The following is a 21,420-nucleotide window of genomic DNA, read 5'->3' as shown; positions in this document are numbered from 1 at the left end:
TTCCATGCTCTTTTATTTTACCATGACAGTTGTCCATTGATTCTTTATTTCTTTCTACTTTATCTGTTTTCCAGGTCAGTTATTTTTACTTTGATATATCTTAAAATTTTCTATTGTTTCTAGTCTTTTGACTTTGTTTTAATATTTATTGTTGTCACACGCAGTTATTTTCTTCTATTTGGTCCATTATAAATTTTCAAGTATGGGGCAGCTAGGTGGTGTAGTGGATAAAGCACCAGCCCTGCATTCAGGAGGACTTAAGTTCAAACCTAGCCTCAGACACTTAATACTGCCTAGCTATGTGATCTTGGGCAAACAAGTAATTTTTCAGGTAGCTTGTTGCTGGGGTAAGATTTTGTACCTCTTATGCCAAGTTATTAATTTGCTTTCCAGTTCTTTCTTCCATAGCTTTCATCCCCCTCCTCCAATTTTCCCCACCACCATTTGCAAAACATTAAAGAAAAACCTTGTTTGCTTTATCTGTTTCAGGAATTGTAGTTTAATTTGTGCCCAAGCTCTCTTTTTCTTTGAGGCTTTGCTCTTGGATGTTTTGGAGTCATTCTCTCCTTCTAAGGCTGTGTCAGGTGTTCCTGTCATTAAAATAACATTTTGGGCGAGGGATTGTTTTTTGCTTGCTCATTTTTCCAGCCTACTTTTTAACTTCAGAGTTAATATTAGGATCAGGCTCTATGTACTTCTGAAGGGAAGGTCTGAACTGGTCTGAACCTGGGCAAAATTGGATGGATGCCCCCACAAATTGAGCTTTTCAAGTTCCTGACCTGGGTTTTGTGAAAAAATTAATTATTAGCTAATCTAACCTGGAAAAATTTACATAATTGGACTTAGAAAAATTATATTTAGAAAAATTATAATTGGGCCATAAGTCCCACCTGGGTTGCCATTCAAATGTGGAATATTTTGAGTAAGCTTGCCTAATTTGGGGGCTAATCTGACTGGAGGACTAATCTGGGGACTGTTGACTAACTGGCTATCTGGCTGCTATTAATTTAATATGGGCTGTTTATAAAGTTCCACCACAGTGCTCCCAAATTGATAAGCAAAATATTAAGAAGCCTTTTAACTAAATAATCAAAGCAGAGTTTATTTATGTGATACAATGTAAAATTAAGAATACAGGGAAATAAAATGTACAACCTGACTGCATTCTAGCAGGCATGTCTCTTTCCACCTGCTGGCCTGGAACTTTTTTAATACAATAAGGGCTGTTGCTGCCTCTTGCCTTAGGGTATGTTCTACTTTCACTACTCAGCTACTTTCACTAACTCCACCTGTACCCTGTGCTGACTGCTTCTGTGCTCTCTGCTGCCTCCTGTTCTGGCTGTCTGTCTGTCTGCTCCATCAGTCTTCCCTCTGTTGCCTTTGCCGCCCCCTCCTCTGTTCTTCTAATCTTGTTAGCCTCCTTTAATCTTGTCCTTCAGCCTTCCCTGAGTCTAATTCCCAGGTCTATATATATATTTTCCTTTTCTCCACTCAAATCTCGGGGCTTTTTTGCACCCCCACAGACTCCAAGCTAATTTGCCAGCCAGGGCTGTGGCTGGGGCTGGGGGGCATTTGAGCATCATGTGCCTCAGCACAGGCTATGCCAGAGTCCGGCCTGGACAAGCCCAGGATCTCTGGGATAGATCTGCTCAGGTCGGAGGGAGCTGGGGGCTTTTTCCCCCCAGTTGTCTGACCTGGTGTCTCATACAGCCCATGGGGCTTTTTGGCTCAGCTGAAGTGGAGGGGGAGGGGCACCAGCTCCTCCCACACAGAAGAGACCCTGAGGGCCTAAGGCTTTCTGATCTCAGCCCTAAGGTAGGGTCCCCAAATCAAAATAAATTTCCACAGTTTGTGTCTGACCAATAGAGTGTTGTTAGCCACTTCCGGTCAGCTGACAAGGTCTTTTGGTTCTGAATGACAAAACTGCAGGCTTCTTTTTTGGTCTGAGGTTCTTGATTTGTATTTTTCCCTACAAATTTTCAATTGTGCTAGAAGCTGGAACTGAGGCTCTCCTCTATTTCTAACAACTGAGTCACAAGGCTTCTGCTTATCTCTGCACTTCTTCCTTGCTCAGTATATAGTTGAGTTTTACCCTAGCTTCTATTGCTAGATAGAATGCCGTCCCTGGATGCTGGTCCTTTCCTCATTTTGACCTGGATCTATGGTCTGGAAGTGGATATTAGGTGATAAAGCTACTAGTTGGCACCCTGTATAAGGATCACATCCTAGTCTGGGATCTAGTCTTTCCCTTGGACACAGACTGGGAGCAACGGGATGCTTCATACTGACTCCTGTCCATACTTTGTTCCCAATGTCTACAGGCCTCTCTATTTATTCCCCTATGCTGACTTGGCTAGGAAAAGTCATTCAGTATGACTTTCTTTCTTGGATTAACCAAACAGGATCCAGTCTGGTGTGTTTCCTAGAACTCTTTGGAGGAGTTTTGAGGGAGAGCTCACTGGATTTCTTCACCATTGTGACTCAACTTCTCCCCAACCTCCCCCACCAGTATCTCTTTATTGAATTCCAGGCATATGCCTAGAACTATAGCTAGATCCTGATAGGGAACCAAAAGCAGAGTTAAGTTTTCCCTCCTGGGAGCTTACAAGTAATCTAGCCAGAGACAAAACATGCACAGTTGAAACAGTTAAGTAACAAAGTCGCTTCCAGCTCTAAGAGTCTATGATTTCTCATGAATACAAAGCAGCCTATGATTAAATGGAGAACTGAATGATGCAGACATCATGTATGATACAAGTTTAGAGAAGAGGAGATCCCTGTGGGTTATAGTGAATGAGGGAGGCCTTATGGAGAAGGCAGGATTGGCCAAGGACCTTATGACCCCCTCTTGTCTCTATCTTTACCAAAAAACAAACAAAAAACCCCCAACCAAACAACAAATAAACAAAAAACCCTGGTGGTTTTAGGTGGGAGTAGCTTGTTCCATCTGCCCATAGGAAGAATAACATTTTGGGGAATGAGGCCCATCAGCAACCATCTCTTGTCTCTCATTGTTTCATCAGGTGGGGTCCCATTGAGATAGTTTCTCCATTAATGTGATCTTTAGCTGCTCAGTTTAAGTCCCATTTCTATTTTGGTTTTCTGGCTTTCCAGTCACAGTTTAATTAGTTCTGTGGGTTATTTTCTGTAATGCCAGATGAACAATGAGATCTTTTAAAGAAACCAGTGTTTTGCCATTGCAATGGTAGCTTTTGCTTGTATATCCTGGGCATTTCTGGATAGTGCAGTGGGAAAAATGGTTTTGGAATTAGGAGACCTGGGTTCCAATCCTAGCTTTGCTCCTTATTTGCCTGTGTAACTTTAGGTAAGTTATATAATCTCTGTATCTTGTTTCCTCATTTCTAATATATGAGGGTTGAAATAGATCATTAAGATCCCTTCTAGCGTTAAATCTATGATCTTATGATATCCCTTCTCCTTTCTGTTTCCCTCCCTCATCTTTTCTCCTTCCCTCTCCTTTCCTGCAGGATTTTTTGCAACATTGTACCAACTCCTTAACCATTTGTGTGTGTGTGTGTCTGTGGGGGGGGCAATGAGTGTTAAGTGACTTGCCCCCAGTTACACAGCTAGTAAGTGTCAAGTATCTGAGGCCGCATTTGAACTCAGGTCCTCCTGAATCCAAGGCTGGTGCTTCATCTACTGCACCACGTAGCTGACCCCACTTTTAATTTTAATTAAATTTTTTTTCTTAATTATCTTGATGCTATAGAGATTTGGTCCCTGCTACCTCCCCTCCCCCCGCCCCCCCCCCCCCCCCCCCCCCCCCCCCCCCCCCCCCCCCCCGCCCTCCACCAAGAGGCAACCTGTTTTCTCTAAATGAAAGTTTGAACATCCTTCCAGTTGCAATATTTGTAACATAGAAGATCTTTTGCAGGTCTGGGAGACCAAAGCACTTGACTTTATTGTTCTGGCTCCAAAATTATTTATAGTATGTCTTTAGGTTAAGATAACATTGCTCTACACTTTAAATATTAATACACTTCATAGGAAAAGTTAAAGCATAAAAAGCCCAAACATATGCATTCAATGCGATTTCAGCTTCCTGGTGCATTCTTATGGATGATGCAAAAAAAAAATGCTACTGATTGAAGAGCAGGAATATAATCGCTAGCTTAGAGCCATCTAGGAAAACTCCCAATATTAAGTAATTCCTATCTGGGACAACCAAAGACAATCTGGGTATTTCTTCCAATCAAAGCAGCATTCATCTGAAGAAACCGCAGTAGTGATAGTGATAGGCTTATCTGCATTTTCAGATTGCTATGGTTTTTCCATTATCATGATGGTTGACTACCCACTCAATTTCCCTTTGATACATTCAGTGCCTAAGCTGATTATGCAGTTACAATTTTAGAAGAGGGAAAAGGGAAAGGCAAAAGGCTAGTGTGGACTGCAGTGAGCCAGTGAAACCCTCCGAAGCCATATGGTTTGGTAGGGCAATTGTAACAAGGCCAGAACTGTTGATAACTGAAGAGAGGTGCTGTCCAAAAACCTTTTACATTATAGATATTTTTTTTTTAAAAGAGAGATGAACAAAAGAGGTAGCATCAACCTCTGGTAAACTGGAGTTCAAAAGCTGACCCTTACCTGGACTTTACTATTGCCTCTAACAGCTGAGCTGTCACTGAGAAGTGAAATTGATGGCATTATTTTCTGCTACAGCTGTTGTTTTTTACCTCAGCTGCTTCCCATAATTCTGCAGATGGTAAACATATGTTTATAGCCACATCAGAAAGGAAGCTCGATTGGATTCACCCATCTTGAATTCTTTTATGCAGAAATCCAAAGTCAGAGAACTCTGGGATCTTATACATTTGGAAATTAATATTTCTGTGCATTAACACTTTGGAAACAGCAGGGTAGCTAATGATATGTTAATGAGCTGCCAGTTTTTATTGATCATAATGAAAATAGACAAGTGCCTTTCTTGGCTTTTATGTATGCCAGAATATTTTATTAACTGTCTTCAGGGCAGAGATACATAATTGGTTGCATTTTTTAGATCCTACTTGTGGATTTCACAACTCTTACTTTTTGTTGCTCAATGCAGAAGCCCAGGCCTTTGCCAGTTTATAAACAGTACACATCTTCATCCATATATTTACATGCCCAGCAGGGTACCCCCTCCCCTTTTTCCTCTCAAGGCAATTTGTTTCAGTGTTTTAGCACCAAAAAAAAGCGAACCATTTTCTTCAATGTAAACAGAGATCTGCAGGGAAATAAGAGCGTTAAAAAAGAATTAGCATTTGTTTGGTACTAAAGCTGTGCTTGCATTTATCTCTGAAGGCTCTGCGTATTATTATGAGCTCTTGCCTAATCATGGTTATTCCATACATAGGAACATCTTAATAGCATAATTTGATAATTTGTGTGTGTGTTTCGTGTGTGCATGCATATTCCCCTTCTTACTACAGAATGGGAAATTTTCTGGGAATTGTGGGAACAATACTCATGAGTTTCTTGAACATTAAAAACTCATAATGGACCACTTACCTATTTCAAGTAAATTTCTCAATGCACCATTACCCAAAAGAAGACCGTCATGGGGAACAACAGGTGAATTGAATAAAGAAAAGATAGCAACCTGTTTCCTCTTCTTGGCAAGATGCCACCCTATTAACAATCAAACCTCAGTAATTTAGACACACCTCATTATTTGTGACATTTCAGGATGCCAGGCTGGGCTGAAGTCAAATATTGCACCATTGTTGGAGGATAAACAGGCTTACAGAGCAGATTGATAGAATAGACAAGATTGCAAAGAAAGTTTTAGCCTCTCATTTAAACATACATGCATACAAATACACATATGTATATATGTATGTATGTGTGTTTATGCATACAAATCCAACCAGCAGACTATTTTTCAGACACTTTAACAACTGTTTCTTTAAACAGTTTTTTTTGTAACAATTGACATTTTAACTGTGCTTGCTTTTCATGTAGTCATTAAAGCAAGTCTATTTTGCTGTCTAGCAAAACCTTATAAGCCCATGCTAGTTTCATTGGGGGACAGGGTACAGATTCTGCTTCCCTTGTAGGTGGGATGAGTCAGAATCTATTCCCCCTTTCAAGAGGATGATAACATGGAAACAATATGACTGCATTTTTTACATATACTATACATGCATGCCTTTTTATTAATTCTAATGTGTCCCATATTTTAATGGATTTACATAGAGAACTGGCAACATTTTTAATATTTTCTTCTAATTACTTGATATTTTCTAGTGGTCAGATGCTCTTTAAAAAGAATATTAATATTGATATCTAGCATTCATAAGAGCTTTACTATTTGCAAAGTGCTTTACAAATATGACATCATTTTATCCTTACAACAATGCTAGGAGGTGAGTGACACCATTATCCTTTTTGTACAGATCAGGAGACAGAGTCAGACAGACGTTAAGTGACTAGGGTCACACATCTAGTGTAAGACTGGATGTGAACACAGATCTTCTTGACTTCAGATCCATTACTCTATTCACTGCAAAACCTTCATGCCCACATTAGCCAAAGGGATTTTTTTTGTAAGGCAATGAGGGTTAAATGACTTGTCCAGGGCCACACAGCTAGTAAGTGTCAAGTGTCTGAGGCCAGATTTGAGCTCAGGTCCTACTAAATTCAGGGCTATTGCTTTATCCACTGTGCCACCTAGCTGCCAGCCAAAGGGATTTATGAAGGCCAAAGCATCATAGATGTAAAGTTGGAAGGAATGAAACAGGAGTTATCTTGTTTAGCTCCTTCATTTTGCAGAGGAGGAAACTGAGGTCCAAAGACATGGGCACAAGGTGGGGTGGTTTGTGGATAAGCTGAGATAACATAAGGATCTGAATACGAGCTTGGAATTTGGTACCAGGAATAGGATCAAATCTGGTAATGTGGAACATTACCAGTGGTACCATGCGTAGAGTGTTGGGACTAGAGTCAGGAGCACCCATCTTTCCGAGTTCAAATCTGGCCTTGGGCACCTACTAGCTGTGAAAGTCTGGGCAAGTCACTTAACCCCATTTGCCTCAGTTTCCTCATTTGTCCTCATTTGCCTCAGTTTTCTCAGCTTTAAAATGATCTAGAGAAGAAATGGCAATCAACTCCAGTATCTTTGCCTAGAAAACCCTAAATGGGGTCACACAGACTTGAACACAAAGTGTTGACAAAACTGAGCTGACAAAAATAAGTCAACAAAAATGAACAGCAACAGCAACTTGGTTATGTGGTAGAGTTGTATTTTTATAGGTTGTAAATCTAGAACATACCTTAACATAATTTAATCCATCATTTTGCAGATGTTTATAATAATGACAAATTTGTAAAGGACTTTATGGTTTAGAAAATATTTAATGCTGATTACCTCCTTTGATTTTTGTAACAACCCTGTGTTATCCCCAATTTATAGATAAGGAATACTATTACCCCCATATTTTTTGGTGGGGCAGTGAGGGTTAAGTGACTTGCCCAGGGTCACATAGCTAGTAAGTGTCAAGTGTCTGAGGCCAGATTTGAACTCTGGTCTTTCTGAATCCAGGGCCTGTGCTTTAACCACTGTGCCACCCAGCTGCCCCCATATCCCCATTTTTTAAGATAAGGAAACCAGTGTGCACAAGATAGTCCAGATAGTAATTAGGAGACCTAGTATGCAAATCTGGTTCTTTTGATACAAAATACAGTGCTACATTGCTCTAAATTATGAATAAAGTTCAATGAGGGGAAAATAAGAGAAATTCTTTCTTTTTAAAAAAATTAGTTATCTTACCATTTGACCCCGAAATACCACTACTAGGTCTATATCCAAAAGAGATAATAAAAAGGGAAAAGGACCCACATGTACAAAAATATTTATAGCAGCTCTTTTGATGGTCGCAAATAATTGAAAATTGATGGAATTTCCATCAACTGGGGAATGTCTGAATATGCTTTGGTATATGAATGTAATGGAATATTATTGTGCTATAAGAAATGATGAGCGGCTCATTTTCAGAAAAACCTGGAAAGACTTACATGAACTGATGCTGAGTGAAGGGAGAAGAAACAGATCATTGTGCATAGTAACAGCAATGACCAACTGTGATAGACTTAGCTCTTCTCATCAATACAATGGTCCAAGACAATTCCAAAAGACTCATAATGGAAAATGTTATCCACTTTCTAGAAAAAAAATATCAACAACAAACTATGGAGTGTGAATTCAGATCGAAGCATATTATTTTCACATTTGTTGTATTTCTCTTTTTGTGTTTTTTCCCCTTTTGTTCTGATTCTTCTTTCACAACAGGACTAATGTGGAAATATGTTTGATGTGATTGTACATATATTACCTATATCAGATTGGTTGCTGTTTTGGGGATGGGAGACAGAAAGGAGGGAGGGAAAACAAATTGGAACTTGAAATCTTACAAAAATGAATATTGAAAGCTATCTTTACATGTAATTGTGAAAAAATAATATCCTATTATGAAGGGAAAAATCAGTTGTCCCATGAAGCAAATTGGTATACTTCATAAACAGCAGAAATCCTAAATTTCAAGAATGGAGGGACTTAGGAAGAGCTATTCTATTCTTATTTCAAGGTTAATATTAAGCATCTCAAAAAACCTAATCTCCATCAACAGGTCAAACTGTGCCACCTTTTTGTGTGTGTGTGTGTGTGTGTGTGTGTGTGTGTGTGTGTGTGTGTATGTGTTTTAGCAGCTCATCTGCAAAAACAAGATGAGATGCCCAGAACAGGGGCTATGGTTTAGTGAAAGATGCTGGACAGTTAGTATTCTTTTATCTATATTTGCATCCCATCAATATAGCACAATTGGCCATCCTTTGTAATGAAGTCACTGGTGTCATCGAAAACCGATAAACACTAATGTCCTTCTAGCTGTCCTCAGTTTCTGAGTACAAGGCAGGTCTCCTTAGGACTCCTGTGTGCAGGAATGTGGCTCAGTGGTATTTTTGTCAATTGTGTAAAGAAAGGATGTGCTCCATTTTAAGATAATGCACCCTATTTCAGCATGAATTGGTTCTTTCCAATTGGTCCTTGATTTCCCTACCTCCAACCTGATAAGAGGCAGTTTCAGAGTTTGATACCTACTAGTTGTGTAGCACTGGGTGGGTCACTTAAGCTCTCAGTGCCACAGAGAACTCTCTAAGACTAATTTGCAGATGAGGCATTAATCTGCATTGGTAGAATGGGGAGTTCCTTATACCAATGAAATCACAGGGCAGATGCCAGGAACTGTCCACCATTAAAACTACAACCAAGAAACACTGAAAAGGCAGCTCTCTGATATTCTGTTCCTTTACGGTGCTCTCTCTCACCCTCTCTATCTCTACTGAGATTTTGTGCCTGAAGGATAGTTAAGGCTTATTATGTTATAAAGCTTGGAATTATGGGAACTCCAGTTCAGTTGGTCTTTCCATAGACTCATCAGGTCAGAGAAACACAAATATTGAACTGTAAGTGACTCCAGAGGCCATTTAGTTCAACCTTCTTATTTTTAGATATGGAAATTGTGGTTCAGGGAAGTTGTGATTTGCCCAATGTCAAAATAGTAAGAAGTAACAAAGGTAGGATTTGAATATACATACTCTTTCCAAAGCCAGGGCACTACATATGGCACCTTCTTAGGGAGCCTTAAAATCATTTGATCCAGGTCCCTCATTTAACAGATAAGGGCATTGAGATTCAGAGAAAGGAAGTGAGTGCTCAGTCATAGGAGAAAGGAAGGAGACAAACATTTCTTAAATGCCTTCTATGTGTAAGGGTGCTGTGCTAAGTGCTTTACAAATAAAGGCAATTTGATGGTTCAGTGGTGGGGTGGACAGAACACTGAACCTGAAGTCTGAAAACCTGAGTTCAAATCCAGCATCAGACATTGTGTGACTATGGGCAAGTTGCTTAACTTTTTTTTTTTTAAAGTGAGGCAATTGGAGTTAAGTGACTTGCCCAGGATCACACAGCTAGTAAGTCTCAAGTGTCTGAGGCCAGATTTGAACTCAGGTACTCCTGACTCCAGGGCCAGTGCTCTATGTACTGTGCCACCTAGCTGCCCCAAGTTGCTTAACTTTTGAGGCATTTTTCTTATCTGTGAAATGGGATAATAATAGCACTCACCTCCCAGAGTGGTTGTGAGGATAAAATGAAATAATATTTGTAAAGTGCTTTGCAAATCTTAAAGCACTATATAAATTCTAGGTATTATTATTGTTATTATTATTAGTAGAACCAGTATTAAAATCCAGACCTCTGGAATCTTAGCCAACACTCATCCATCCATCCATCCACTTATTTATTCATATACTTATTCATCATTTATCTATCTCTATCTGTCTGTCTGTCTCTGTCTATCTATCTGTCTATCTATCCATCCATCCATCCATTCATTCATTCACAATGTCATGCCATTCTAATGTCCTGAAGAGATCCCTTAGCTTTTGAAAGAGTGTTTTGGGAGGAGTGGGTGGGGCAGGAAAAGCAGTTGTTCTTCCCAGAAAACACTCAAGATTGAGGCCAACTGATTGCCCCATCCTTAGTACCAACCAGCAATAAAGAATTAGTAGTGAGAAGGACCATGGAGAGCTTCTTACAACAGTTATATTGTTTCCACTCATCATAATCATGAACAGTATCACCCTTGAAGAAGAGGTTAATGCAGAGATGGATTCAATGAACAAGGTACTGTGATTTTATCTCTATTAATAATTCCAATTAATATTTTAACTTAAAATAACAAGCAGGAAGCCGCCTTTGCTGATTACCTTCTGCTGTTTTAGGATATGAGCATATAAATGTTAAATGTTACTCCCTCTGAAGGACTTGCAGTACTATCTTGAGCCTATATTTTATTTATAGGTTAAGCTCAATATTCTCAACCAGCTTCCACGTCTTCCATCTGTTCTGTAATATCTCTTCCGTCAAATCTGAAACCGCCCCCCCCATATATTTCAACTTGGAAAAAAAAAGAAACTCAACAGCCAAATCAATATTTTCATTGCAAAATGGCAATCCTGATGAATTTTGCCTCAAATTAGAATCATTTTTCCATATCAAGTTGTGGAGGCAGGGCAATACACGGCCTCTCCCTTATAGTAAGATGTTGAACAAATCTCAGAATTCACCAGCAAATCCCAAGTTACCCTCCTTGATTAACTGAGCAGCAAAGAGATTGTTATAGGGTTCTTTCCACAAGTAATTTTATTTCCTGGGATAAATGAATCAAAATGAATGCTTCACACTCATGTGCATCTATTATCCCTCTCTTCCTACCATTTAAATAAGCAATACCTTCTCTTTTAACTATGTCAGTATCAGCTAATATTCAGAGATGACGAGGGATTTTTCAGTGATTTTTTATTGAGCAGAGGTAGGTTAGCAAAATTTACCACTGGAATACTGGTACCAAGAACTCCATTAGTATGAATCAGTGGTAACTGGTAGTGGTATCCCAAAGCATACTGAACATACAAATATTTCAAGAAAGAAAGTAGTTTGGAATGTACACGTTGGAATCTCGTCTTGGAGGCTAGGTCCAATTCAACTCTTCAATGAGGAAATTATGGTTTTCTAAAAATAACTATTTTTTAAAGCTACTCTAGGACCTTAGTAGAGAGTTCATGAATGACACTGTAGCAGTGGAACACATGCTGGATTTCACTCAAAGGACCTGGGTTTGAATGATAAGTGTGAATTTGGACAAGGCACTTATTTTCCCTGGGCTTAAATCTGGGTCATAGCCTCTAAAGTTCTCCTCCATCTTGGAATCTATGATCTTACAATAGGTGTGATTTTAATTGTTTGACTGTAAGTTATACTACCAGCTATCTCTTCTCTTTTAAAGGGTGTCATTCAAGACGTGAAAGTCATCTTTATGCCAAATGGATACATCACACAATGTCCTAACCTGAATCGCAGTAAGTAGCAGCTTGTTGACATGAAAATGCGTAGCTTTCAATGCTCTATTCAATGCCTAGGTTTTAGAAACATGGTATTTTTAGGCCAAAAGCTGGAGCCTGACTATTTTGACTATTAAAATGGTAGAAATAATGTTTTTAGAGCACAATATTTACTTTAGATGTTTTGTTCAGTTTTAATGCCTGGCATATTGCTAGCACTCAAAAATTATGACTTTAGTTGTTCCAAAATACATGTCACATGCCTACTTAGAAGTCTCCAATGGCTCTTTATTGCCTCTAGGATAAAATACAGAGCCCTATTCTGCCATATCAGGATATAGACAATCTGTTTGCCACCTACCTTTCCAGTCTTGTTTCATATTTCTTCCCCTTATGATCTCTCTGTTCAAATCAAAGTGATCTTTGAGAGTTTACCCTATATGTCATTTTACCTTGTCTCAGTGCCTTTGCATGAGTAGCTCCTCTATGTTTTGCATAGGTACTCCAGGATGTATTTGTTTTGTTTTGTTTTTGGCAGGGCAATGGGGGTTAAGTGACTTGCCCAGGGTCACACAGCTAGTAGGTATCAAGTGTCTAAAGCTGGATTTGAACTCAGGTCCTCCTGAATCCAGGGCCAGTGCTTTATCCACTGTGCCACCTAGCTGCCCCACTAGAATGTATCTGATATACATTCCCCACTTCCCTTTAGTACATAGCTTAGCAGTTATATCGGTTACTTTCCTGATACCCGCCCCTTTCCTGCCCCAAAAGAGTTCTCTCCACCTTATTTGCTACATATTTGGTATTTAGTAGTCTTTCACGCATATTATGTTCCCATAGTAGCTTGTATTCTCCTTGAGGGGAAGGACAATTGACTTTTTTCTTTGGGTTCCCAGCATTAAGCTTATAGTATAGATGCTTAACATATATTTTTTGAATCAGTGTGGATCCATTCTTCCTTCTGTTTAGTTAATACCCTGTTTCTATTCCCCCTGTTCTTGTTTATCGTCAAAAAGTTCTAGATTTGAAATCCTCTGAGATTCCACTCCAGTTTTTATCTCTGTCTCTCACTCTTCCTTTTATCTCTGTACGTCTCTGACTTTCTCTCTCTCTTTCTCTCTTTGTCTTTCTTTCCCTCTCACACACATGCATGCCACTAGGAAACCAAGTAAATGCTGTTGTTTCTGTTTCTTTTTACCATATATTGGCTCTGCATTGACATATATGTCTCTATTTTCTTTATTGAGCATGTCCAACCTGCAGTGATTTCTTAAGCCTGGTGCAAGGGATAATGGATTTGCAAGAGCTTTTGGCCAAAATGACTGCCAAAGTAGGTACCTGAATTTTACTTGCGATATGTCATTCCATTTCTCATTCCTATCTGGAATTTAGATGGATATGTTATAAGGGAAACATTTATCCTTGGCTTCTGCTATATGTTACCATAAAAATGGTTTATTCTTACTTACAGTAGGACCATTGGTAGTAAACATAACCATTCACTTCTCTAATGCTACTGAGTTTTATCAGGATGTTTATTCGAAGAGTGTTTGGAAGTGCGTGCTCTCTCCCTCTCTCCCTACACACATACACACACACACACACACACACACACACACACACACACACAGTCTGTTTCTATAATCTGAAGGCCTTTAGGTTGTATAAGAGGAATGTAGCCATTGATTATTACAGAGGAAAAGATAGAAACCAGTATAATGTATAATGCTATGTGGTCAAAGCTACCATTGCATATCAGCTGCTTGGTTTTGGATCTGAGATTAATTAGTAAATAATCGGGAGGGACAAGATGTTGTTCATGTATGTGTTATAAAACACCTCTGAAATGTACTTTATACCTTCTCTGCATATCATTAATAACAGAACTGTCCATGGATAAAATGGTGAAGGGGGCAGATTTTGTCTTCACCTGCCTCCAACCCTTTCTGTACCCTTTCTTCCCTTTCAGTTTTCCCCTCTCTCAGCTGGCCTCCCTTTCTCCAGGCAGTTGTCTAATGACCTGTCTCCTTTTAATATAGTCTTATACTCAGAGAAAGTTCCCTGATACTCTTAATTTGGCCCCTCTCACCATTCTTTGCAGAGTTGGGGGGGATAGACTATATATGTAGAGCATTCTATATACCCTCAAACTCAATTGATATGTTCTGCTGGATTGTTTTGCTGAAATGTCTCCCCTCCCCTCTCCAGGTCTTTAATATTTTTGGTTGAGGACATTTCTCTTCATAGGGGAGAAGGAAAGGATATGTGTAGAGATGAGGGTGATATTAAAAAAAAGAAAAAAGTTTAGATTTTTAAAAATGTATGAAATTTAAGAAAGGTTAATCATTACCATACAAGAATACATTGAGCCAGCATGGTGTGGTACAAGGAATGCTGAATTTAGGGTTGCAGGATCTGAATTTGAGTCCTGACCTTGTCAGTTTCTGTATGACATTTCTTGGGACAGTAACAACCTCTTGATGCCTCAGTTTCCTCATTTGTATAAAGTGGGTTGAATGAGATTATCACTAAGATCCCTTCACACTTCTAGAATCATAAGCCTATGATCTTATGATATTATGTATTATTTTAAGTGCCAGAAGTAGGCAAGGATGGAATGTTTTCCTGCACATGGACCTTGCTTTGTGGTACTTTTGAAATCTTTGCATACAGGTGTTTTTCCTTCTCCTATAGGTAGGAGCTGTGCTTATTAACGATCTCGGTGGTTGTTGTATCATATGGTGTTAGGATCAGAGATTGAGAGCTGGAAGGGACTTTAGAATCCATTTATGCCATTTCATTGGTGGGGAATTGAGGTTAAAGGACTAGTCTGAGGTCATATAAGGAGTGAATTGCAAAGGCATGATTTGAATACTGGTTGTTTCACTCTAAATAAAGTACTCTTTTCATAGCACCATACTTCCTCCAGTTGTGTATGTGTCTACGTGTGGGTGTGTCATTATGCACACACACACACACACACACACACACACACACACACACACACACACGTAGGATGGTTATACCAGAAAATAGTAATGCAATTAGTTCATAGTTTGGGGCTATTTTCAGGTTATTAAAGCACCATTTTATTCATTCATTCATTTATCATTTATTCATTCACTTATTTAATTGTTCATTTGATGTTCTATTTATTTAAATGTTTTGATGCTTTAAAAAATATTGCTATCATTTCCTTAAAGACTCCTCCAATAGAACTCTCTCTTGAAACAAAGAATTATATTTAAGCAAAACAACATGACATATTTACCATGTCTGGCAGACTATACTTCATTCTACACCTCTAGTCTATGACCTCTTTTCTGAGTGGAGAGAAGCATGTTTCATTTTCAGTCCTTTGTAAATAAGACTGACCATTGCATTTATCCAAGTTCTGTTGGATTTTATGGTGTTTTTCCCTTCTATTTAACTCTGTGTGGCTTCTTTGTATATTGATTTCTTGGTTCTGATTATTTCTCTATATGTTATTTCAGTTGTTTGGAGTGAGGAGATGTGAGGGGGGTTACTATACCTATGAGGTCACAAGTATAAGCCCCCCCCCAATCAATTAATACATATGTTTCCAAGTTTCTCTATATACTTCATATTCATCATTTTCTTTTATACTCTAATATTCTATTTTGTTCATGTAACATATTTTGTTCAGCCATTCCTCCAATGATGGGCATTGCCTTTTTTCTGAATTTCTTTTGACCATATGAAGAGCTTCCATAAATGACCGGGTATATAGAATCACCCTATTCCACACAATGAGTATCAGAAAACCTCACTTAATTGGAAAGGTTTGTGGTATTCATATTTTGAATTTAAGTAGAGGCCAAGCACAAACTTCTTCTTATTGTTGCTTTTGTTGAAAATTCTCCTCAAACTGAGTTAGTCCACTCTTCTACCCCAGAGAACTGAGCCTGGTTCATGTCTAAATGTCAGTACAGCAAGTTTGCTAAGTATTTTACACATGTGATCTCATTAAAGCCACAGGACAACTCTGGGGGTTGCTTCTCAAGCTATTAACCCCACTTAACAGGTGAATAAATTGAGGTTCAGAAAGTTTGTGATTTCTTAATGTTCATTTGTGTGGCTAAGCTGTTGAAGGAAAAAATGAATAGATTTGGCCAAGGAGTCTTTGAAGGGGTTATGGATAGGAGACTGGACTCTTGGTTAATTTAGGGGCCTCAGGCTTTAGACCTGTGACTCACTTTGTTCATATCATAGACCCCTTGGGTAGTCTGCTGAAGCTTATGGACCCCTTCTCAGAAGAATGTTTTCAAATGCATAAAATTAAATAAAAAGGTCACAAAAGAAACCAATTACAGTGAAATACTACTGTCAAAATATATTTAAAAAATAAGTCATTGGTCCCCAAGTTAAAAGCTCCTCTTTATTCTAAGTGTTGAGTTCTTGAGTTGGATTCATGACATTGTCCTTGGAGAATGGATGCTGGTGCACACTTTGCTTTGTCCTTGGGCAGAGATGGGGGGTTGTCCCTAAATAAAATAAGGGTCTCCATATAGGATACCAAACATTTAATAAACCGTGGTTTTTTTCTTCCTTTTTTAGTCCTGATGCTTTTATTTTTTATGGACATAGCCTCAGAGTAATAGAGCTTTGTGGAGAAAGGCATTTGTTAAATCTAGCCCATTCCTAGCACTGTTAAGATATCAGTCATTTGTGGACCTCAGTTAAGGTCAACAGCTGGAAAACAATTGAGTCAGCCTAAGAGATAATAGTTCTGAGAAAGTGAGGAATTTATAAAGGCAAAACCAATGCCATTAATCCCATCCTACCTCAGGCTATGGCTAATTCCCTGGCATTGGATATACCATCCCCATAGCATCTGGAGAACTTTGTATTGGGTAGGTTAGTATTATGAATGTCAGTATCAATTTAAGGCTTTTGCCTAGGTTGATGAAACAGTTTTCCTGAGTAGATTTATCTTATTTTTGAAACCACAATGCATTTTGTAATCCATGATGATATATTAGCTATTGGCAGGTATTTTCTAGAAAGACAGAATATTTCAACACACACACACACACACACACACCCATGCGCTCGGGAGAAGGCACATGGACTGGCACTGGACACCTGAGACTTTAATTATTAGCTTTTTTTGCTGATATTACCTGTGTAAGTGTGAAAAGTGCAATTATTTGGCTTCCTGATGTGTCACCTACCTAAGTTCCTATTACCCATTGTCTGGAACAGCTTGGTCTCTGTGCTATTAATTATATTTTAGTTCACTGCCACATTTTGGGAATGAGAAACATGCCACTCAGGTCCAGATGATTACCAGTTCCTGTTCCTCAGCTCAGGGAATGCCCTTTTATTACTTCCTCTTTTGTATTGGTGAGAATGCCATTTTTTCTCATTTTAGCAATGCACCCTGGATGCCATGTTGTGCTTAATGAGAGAATCACTGCATATGTAGGGCACATCAGGTCTAATTGGGGGGCATTCACAAGCTAAATATGGGAGAATCAGCTTTTTGAAGCCCCACCTCCCTTGTTATGTTTCTAACTCTGTCAGCTCAGACCTGCCACTGTGACCACAGGGGAAAAAAGAGCATTTTTTCCTTAAGTATGTATTTTTGTGTCAACAATGGCCTTAGAGAAGGTGGATGGAGTATATGTGGGTTCTTCAAGGCCAATCATGAGAACTCATATAATGGAAAAAGGGTGGGGTTGAAAATGAATTGGAAAGAAGGGAAACAGAGATAGAAAGAGAGGATGGCAAGGAAAGGAGAGAAGTGCCTCTATTTTTGATCCCTATATCAAGCACACATCTTCTAGTCACTTTCTGAGTGAATGAGACACATGTAACCTCAGCCAGTGGCAGCTTTTTGGATGACAAGAAAGGGAAAGGATGTGAGACAGCACTCTTGAGTCATCCCTTTCCACATAGGGAAGCTTGATGAGCCATGCAGAACACTAGTACCTTCTGGCCCCTATAATAGAGGAGTCACTGCAATAGTGGATGTGAAATGAGTTGAACCCTAAATAAAGACTCTGGGTGGGAGAGGAGGAGGGGGAACAGCATGCTGCAGCGACAAGGATATGCAGATCAATGTTGTCCCTTCACATCATTAAACTCTTCTTGCCACAGGATTTGGGAGTGCCCTTGGGGGAAGGTTGGTCTTAATGGGCCAGCCTAGCAGCAGATGTGGTTTAGAATGAAAGACATTCTTCTAGAAGGGTTAAGACTTGCTTGCTAAATTTAGAAAAGGTAGGCAGGCCATAGGGGAGCTTAAACCAAAGGCAACTCAAACATTTGCCCAGTTGATCTGATTATTTTTATTGTTGAGTCATGCAGTAAGGGAGAGCCTGAGGTAGGGGCCTATAAATTGGCATTAAGGCCTTGGGTTAGGACAGGGTCCATGGACCATAGAAAGTCTGTGGGTAGATTTCAGGGAAAATATGAATTTAATTGAAACATTTTGGTACCAGTATTCTACTGTAAATTTTGCGTATGTTATTGAATGCATTTTAAAATATTATTTTGGGGGCAGCTAGGTGGCGCAGTGGATAAAGCACTGGCCTTGGATTCGGGAGGACCCGAGTTCAAATATGACCTTAGACACTTGACACTTACTAGTTGTGTGACCTTGGGCAAGTCACTTAACCCTCATTGCCCTGCAAAACAAACAAACAAACAAACAAAAACAGAAAAAAAATGTTTTGAGAATGGGTTTGCTTCCCTAGACTGCTAAAGGGGTACACGACACAAAAAAGTTAAAGAACTCATGATCTTAGGGATGAAATCCTACCTTGGTCATTTACTAGCTGAGTGAGTCCAGTCAAAGCACAGCCTTCCTGTGCTTCTTTCAGATATAAAAGAGTACTACTGATTCACAGGGTTATGGGGAAAATTCTTTGTAAATGTTATAGCCCTGTAGAACTGGGAGCTATGTTAAGGACTGAGAGGAGGGCAACCAGTAAGTCATGTAAGAATTTGTAGAAGGAACTTGGATTAATTTGGAGAAGATTTGGAGGTTCTTGCTGGCTCTCTTTGACTATTTAAATATAGTCACATTTAAGAGGTTTTTAGAATGGTCCTATTTGGTACCCTAGAAGGGATAAGTGGGTAGAAATGGGTACAAGGGAAATTTAGGTTTGATTGAAAGAAGGACTTCCTAACAATTGGAGCCATCTAAAAGTGTAATGGGGTGACTTTAGTTGCTAAGGAGGTTGTTTCCCTTATTGCTCCTAGATGAGCAATTGTTGCAGTGCCAATTCATTTTGGGTTATGGGTTGGATTAAGGGTGCATTGGAGTTTTTGCCAACTCTGAAATTTTGTGCAATGATTAGTGTTCTCAGGCAATGGATAATCTAGTAGACAAGGGTCAAGGCTGATGAAGGGTTTTTCAGCCACCTTAGGAGGTCAGGGTTTAATCAAGAGTTCTGACATCTTGAGGTGGAACCAATGCTTTTTCAGGGAGAAAGAAAAGGGAGCAGTGTAACCAACCCTTCAAGTTTTGCTTCCATTATATTTCTTATCCTAGCCCCTACTGATAAGTGAAGCACCACAGAGTATTCTCTGAAGGTGCAATCCTGAGTGTGGCATAATGGGAATTCACCTACCTTCTGAGCACATCATCCTGACATCAGCAGCCCCCTCCCAGCAGCTCCTTCTCTTTTTACTCACTCCATTATCACTATCACAACTTGATTCCTAAGCCCAGTACTCAGAAAAACAAGAATTTGGAGCCTAGGAATTTCTGGATCACTTTTGTTTAAATCTTTGACAAATCTATTTATGCAAATCAAGCAGTACTTGGAGTGGCATTTCAGCTTGCAACACATTTAATTTTGAGGCTTTCATTGTTTTGCAGAGCTCAATAGTGATTTTTCAATTAAGCTTAAAGGTTTAACACAATAGAAGATTTCTCTTCTCTTTCATATGGCAGATGCCAAGTAAATAGCATTTCAAAGGGGAGGGGGGAATCCACCACCACAACTCCTTCTTCAGATCCATTCATTGACCTCTCACTGTGAAAAAGGCTTCACTGTTGTCTATCTTTGAATGTATATAGTTAGGGATGAATTATTTAGTATACAGTTGCATTGATAAAAGTATGAACAAAGAGAGTGCAGGCTTGCAGATGTAGATTTGAAACTATCTTTATTTTGTATCTCTGTCCAATCTTTGGAGGGAAGGTAGATGGTAAACAAATGACTTTTAAAAATGAATTTGTATAAATTCAGCATGATGATGCCAGAGACAGAACATAGAATTTTTCCATGATTTACTTTTGCTTTTCTCTTTTATTGCTGTTACGAGATTTGAGCAAAAAAAAAAAAGGAAGGCAAGATTACAAATTAAGTGTCTTTGAAAAATGGCCTTTAGTTTAATACCTTTATCTCTAAGCTCACTGTTATTACAGGGATGGAAATCTGGGTTTTAAATATGAGTATAAAAGGCTAAATTAAATACAAAATCAAAATGATGAAGGAAAAAGAAAGTAGGCCTTTGTGACTTTTGATTTCTCTTTTAACTGGTACCTTGTGGGTATGATGTTGGATGTTGCTCAGTGTTGCCAGTATTACAGATTCACTTTGGCATAGCCTCAGAGTAGCCTGAATTTCTGTTCATTCTAGGAGAGATGAATTTTCGACTTCTCATATGGCTTCATTCCCAAAATAGTGAAATTTTTCAAGTTCCCCAATGCTAGAGAGACAGATACTAGAGACAGTCAAAGTATGGTAAGAGATATATTTTTTCCTCTTAAAAGTGATGTCTCAGTCCAGGAAAACAGGTTGTTTTTAAGAGGGATACAAATCTATTCTGATTTCCTTCATTATTCAAGAGAGGGAATGGGCCCATCATTATTTTCTGTGAAACTCACAGAAGCTGAGATGATTCATCTTTTCCTTCTTTTTTTAAAATTTTCTTTCCCCTCCCTAAGGCTTGGGATCACTGGGGGAAAGTTATATTTGGCAGTTAGGATCATAGATTTATGAAGGGGGTATAGGCCAATCATTATTTCCTATGGGGCTTAATAAGACTGTAGAAAAGAAACACAGAGCATATGAGGATATTTATCTCTCCCTTCCCTTTCTACTATTTTTTTCTGAAGGTTGAGATTACTGATTCTGATGTTTGAAATGTCAAGAGAAACAGATAAAAGCCTCCAATATGTTGCTTGGCCCTCTTGTGTTAAACCAATGGGAAGATATGAACAATTATCACAAGAGATGGGAAGGCATGGGTGGCTTGTAATCTACTTGTAGAGAACATCAAACTGATATTATCACAGCTTCATTGGAGTATTTGAAAATTTGGGGACATATTATTTGGAAAAAGTTGTAATTGGTAAATAGGATTTGGACAGTAAGTTCTTGGTAGTTGGTTTACAAATGGCTTGACATACCAATCACATTAATGACATCCAGGTGAAGTTCTGCTTCATTGTTGGATGCTGGTAACTCTGGTTCTCATACTGTTGAAACACAAACATTGGCAGGAAGTACCAAGCTGGTCAGGCTTAGAGCTTGGTATGGA

The 21,420-nt window shown here is 39.0% G+C and overlaps 1 protein-coding gene across 3 annotated transcripts in view; it reads left to right on the top strand.

Moving 5' to 3' along the window:
• Nucleotides 1–21,420, top strand: part of NELL1 (neural EGFL like 1) — a 909,424-nt gene that overhangs the window by 176,641 nt on the left and 711,363 nt on the right. For all 3 annotated transcript variants that reach the window (XM_043971020.1, XM_043971019.1, XM_043971018.1), the window contains exons 6-7: nucleotides 11,847–11,919; nucleotides 13,149–13,231. In XM_043971020.1, coding sequence (XP_043826955.1) covers nucleotides 11,847–11,919; nucleotides 13,149–13,231 — 156 coding nt within the window. The remainder of the gene's footprint in view (nucleotides 1–11,846; nucleotides 11,920–13,148; nucleotides 13,232–21,420) is intronic.

The sequence above is a fragment of the Dromiciops gliroides genome, chromosome 6 (assembly GCF_019393635.1).
Source record: "Dromiciops gliroides isolate mDroGli1 chromosome 6, mDroGli1.pri, whole genome shotgun sequence".
Lineage (NCBI taxonomy): Eukaryota > Metazoa > Chordata > Mammalia > Microbiotheria > Microbiotheriidae > Dromiciops > Dromiciops gliroides.
Note: the sequence above shows the minus strand (reverse complement) of the source record. Positions and strands in the feature narration are given on the sequence as shown.